This window comes from Myotis lucifugus, unplaced genomic scaffold (assembly GCF_000147115.1).
Source record: "Myotis lucifugus unplaced genomic scaffold, Myoluc2.0 scaffold_2433, whole genome shotgun sequence".
Taxonomy (NCBI): domain Eukaryota; kingdom Metazoa; phylum Chordata; class Mammalia; order Chiroptera; family Vespertilionidae; genus Myotis; species Myotis lucifugus.
Genome location: NW_005873481.1, coordinates 6,980 through 11,245, shown reverse-complemented (window position 1 = coordinate 11,245; position 4,266 = coordinate 6,980). Strand labels below are relative to the sequence as shown.

Here is a 4,266-nt window from a genome sequence, read left to right as displayed (position 1 = left end):
CCCCCCGACTCAGGCCCTCACCCGCCTGCTGTCTGTGTCCATTTCTAGTCACTCTTTTGATGGTGGGCTCGCTCCAGCTCCCACCAAACCTTCACCACCAGCCTCTCGGTGGAAACCATGTCTTTGTTTACTGAGGGCTGACATCAGCGTCCGTCCTGGGGGAAGGTGACTCCAATGGCCTTCCTCACCTCCTCCAGGATGTCGGCCAGGAGCTCACTCTCCGCCAGGGGAACCACAGGACTCTCCTTCAGGCCTGCGGGGAGGGCAGTTAGAAAACCCCTCCTACTCACGCCCCCCAAGACCAGAAAGAACTACAACTCCCAGAATCCCACGAGGCACCGTCATGCATGGTTCAGGCACAAGATGTCCCAGGGGCCCCTGGGAGACGTAGTTCTAAACCGCTGCCTGAGTACTGAGGGGTGGGGAGGGTCCCTCCTCCCCTGCCGGGTGTGCCCTCCCACCCCGCACCCCTCCACCCCCGCCTTGCACGCCCTTACCCTTTCGCAGGCACTCCCGGACGTGCCTGGCCTCATAAGTCATGCCCGCTCCGTTTGTAAAATGGAACTCCTTGCCTGGGGCTGGGGGCAGCGGGAACTCCTTGCGCTCCCCCTTTACCACCAGTTCTGTTGGACACCAGCAGGGGTCTAGGATCTGGGGCGAGAAAACAGGTGGCCTTACTGCCCTCACCAGCCGGGCGGCTGGGGCTCCTGCCTGCTGATGCTCGGGGCTTCCCTCCCTCACCTGGTGGTCAAGGGCTGGCTGCCCCCTGTGCATCCTCAGGGAGGTTGGAGCCCCAAACCTGGTTGCTGGGAGTGTGTGTCTCATCTAACTGGAAGCCTGCATGTCCCTGTCCCAGAAAGGGATGCTTGAGCCTGGAGGAGATGCTTATCTTCCCAGCTCCACTTTGACACCATCCAGCACCTTCCTATCCACCAGGAGACTTTTTATTAGCTCCAGAGCCCTGGGGGCCTAGCTTTTTTTTTTTTTTTTTAATTTTTAATATATTTTATTGATTTTTTTACAGAGAGGAAGGGAGAGAGAGAGTTAGGAACATCGTTCAGCTGTCTCCTGCACACCTCCTACTGGGGATGTGCAACCAAGGTACATGCCCTTGACCGGAATCGAACCTGGGACCCTTGAGTCCTCAGGCCGACGCTCTATCCACTGAGCCAAACCGGTCAGGGCCCTGCGGGGCCTCGCTTATTCCCAGACCCAACTCTAGGCCGAAATGGAAAAGCAGAGATGCAGCTGGGGCAAGGTCCAAATTCTTCTGCTAAGAATAGGATTTCTTTCCAGCAACTTGGCCAGAGGCAGCGCATGGAAGCCGCTCTGTGGTAACCCCTGGATCCTGTCCTGGGAGCAGTTCCAAAGGTCACCGCTGCCCTCTAGGCAGGGCTGATAAGAACTGGTTTCTTATCAGGACGGAGGGTTTTTAACAGGCCCACAGGTTCACCTCAGGAAGGACCCGGAGGTCCAGACCCCATCACGCAGCCTGCTGGTGGAGGGTGGGTTTCTTAGCAACGTGAGAAAAGACTGGTTCAGCCCACTCCAGCTCCAACAGCCTCAGATGCCCAGTCCTGTGCTAAGGGCCCCGTGCCAGCTCGGCTGGCAGCGCCTCACCTGGGCCATGCCCTTGGTCCCGCTGACGTAGGCCGTGTTGGAGAGCTGGGCGGTGATGCTGCAGGTGAAGCTGCCGTGGACGCCCCCCGGGTACTGCAGCAGCACAGTCACAGTGTCGTCCACACCTGGGGGGGAACCCCGAGAACAGTCATGGTGAGGGAATGGAGCCGCACCCCAAAGGCCACATGCGGTAGGACTCCGTTTGTGTGAAATGTCCAATATTTGGCAAACCCATAGAGCCAGAACGTAGGTTAGTGGTTGCTTAGGGCTCAGCGGTGTGGGAGAATTGGGTTATTTATTGTTTTGCATTTTAGTAATAAAAATATTCTAAAATTGATTCTAGTGATAAGTGCATAACATGGTGAATACACTAAAGCCGTGGAATGATACACTTAAATATATATATACACACACATATATGTGTGTGTGTGTGTATATATATTGATTTCAAAGAGGAAGGGAGAGGGAGAGAGAGAGAGAATGCAATCTGGGCATGTGCCTTGACCAGGAATGGAACCATGACCTTCTGCTCCACAGGTTGATGCTCAACCACTGAGCCACCCCAGCTGGGCTGGAATGATACACTTTAAATGAATAAACTGTATGGTATGTGAATTCTTTCAGTAAGCTGTTACCAAAACACATAAACAAATAAATGCTAAAAAAAAAAAATTAAAGAGACTTTGCCTCTCTGAACTTTACTTTCTTCCTCATACGTACTTGTTGTAGAGGCGTGTGAGGATCCATTTCCTCGTCTCTAAAATGAGGGTAATGGAACTGGCCTCACAGAGCTGCTATAAGCATTACATTAAAGGATGTAAAATGCATAAAGCACTGAGTCTATTTAGGTCAGAATAAGAGAGAGGTGAGCATTAGTTAAAAGTTAAACAGCCCCAGCCAGTATGGCTCAGTTGGTTGAGTGCTGTCCCATTCACCGAGAGGAAGCAGGTCCCATTCCCAGTCAGGGCACGTGCCTGGGGTTGTGGGCTCCACCCCCAGTAGCGGGCATGGGAGAGGCAGCTGATCAGTGTTCCTCTCCCTCTCCCTTCCTCTCTCTCTAAAATAAATAAAAACACTTTTTTTAAATGCTTCAAAAAAATTAAACACAGTAAAGTACCAGCCCGGTTCTGGGACCCATCGGACACGCAATGGCTGGAAGAACCTACTGAGCCAGTTCTCTTTGGTCTCGGACAGGCCCAGATTCTAATTCTGGATCTGCTGTGTGAGCCTAGACAAGTCACTTCCTGTCCTGAACCTCAGTTTGCTCATCTGTAAAATGGGGACAACTGTAATATATTTACCTCAGGGAGATCATCCTATATAATAAAAGGCTAATATGCAAATTGTCCCCTCGGGAGTTCAACCCACTGGGAGTTCGGCCGCTTGCTATGATGTGTGCTGACCACCAGGGGGCGGCACAGAAGGAAGGAAGGCCCCGGCGGGCAGCTGGAAGGCCCTGATCGGCCTGATCACCGGCCCAGCCTAGGTGCATGAATTTCATGCACCGGGCCCCTAGTACGTATAATAAAACCCTGTTGCAGAGGAAGCACTTAATAAATGGGATCTGTTAGAGCTACTATTTAGCCTAGAAATTGCCCAGATAGTAGACTGAGGCAGCTTTCTAAAATGTGACCTCCAGTCCTAGCTGGTTTGGCTCAGTGGATAGAGAGTTGGCCCACAGACTGAAGGCTTGATCCCAGTCAACCTTGGTTGCAGACTCGATCCCTGGCCCTGGGAGGCAACTAATCGATGTGTCGCTCTCACACTGATGTCTCTCTCTCTCTCTCTTTCTCTCTCTCTCTCTGTCTCTCCCCCTCCCTTCCACTCTCTCTAAAAATCAATGGACAAATATCCTCAGGCGAGGATTAACAACAACAACAGCAAATGTGGTCTTCACCCCAGGTATTCTTTCCTGGTTATTCGTTGCCTCCTGGGGTACCGTTTGCAAAGATGGCCAGGGAACAGTTAGCAAACACACTGGGGCCTGGCCTCCTTTTGCTGCAGCCAGAACTCTGAGATGTGAATGCACCTGAGCTGGCCAGCTGGCGAGGCCACCTAGAACAGCGGTTCTCAACCTTGGCTGCACATTAGAATCACCTGGGAATCTTTTTAAAATCCTGATTCTGGGCCTCATCTCTGGAAATCTGTTAGATGTCAAAAACCACCAGAAAGTTTTGTAAGGTCACGGATCCTCCCGACGGCCGCTTGGAAAATGTTAAGGTATTGCTTTCCCGAGGCCTCTTCCTCGGCATTCTTGTGAACCAAAAATCAGGGCTTCTGAAGCAGCGTATTTCTCAAATATAGGGAAACAAAATTGAAACTGGGCGAGGAAAATAATTCTGTCTGGAATCCGAGAGTTGAGGAGAGCCTTGGGTAAATGAGGATAGATTTAACAGACGACATGTCTGCATCCATCAATGAAGGCTGGAGAAATGAAGAGAGAAAAGGGGTGAGAAGCAGAGGAGAGGGAGGAAAAATACGTGCATAAAATACGCATTTCATATTTAAATTGTCATATGCCTGGTGCGATCGTGCATGTTGGAACAAATTGAGTAGTTTGTCTCTTTGTCCCCAAAGGTAGCCCTGTTTTTTTCAGACTTGGGTCCCTCCTTGCTTCTGAGCTTTTCAGGGCATTATACCACCCAA

General features: G+C 51.3%; 1 protein-coding gene across 1 annotated transcript in view; it reads right to left on the bottom strand.

Annotated features, from left to right (window-relative positions):
• DHDH (dihydrodiol dehydrogenase) overlaps nt 1–4,266 on the bottom strand; it is an 11,112-nt gene continuing 6,846 nt past the window's right edge. Inside the window, exons 5-7 of the mRNA XM_006108480.3 lie at nt 1,621–1,745; nt 498–651; nt 1–253 (exon numbers count right to left, since the gene is read on the bottom strand). Of these exons, the coding sequence (XP_006108542.2) occupies nt 144–253; nt 498–651; nt 1,621–1,745 (389 nt within the window). The 3' untranslated portion in view covers nt 1–143. The remainder of the gene's footprint in view (nt 254–497; nt 652–1,620; nt 1,746–4,266) is intronic.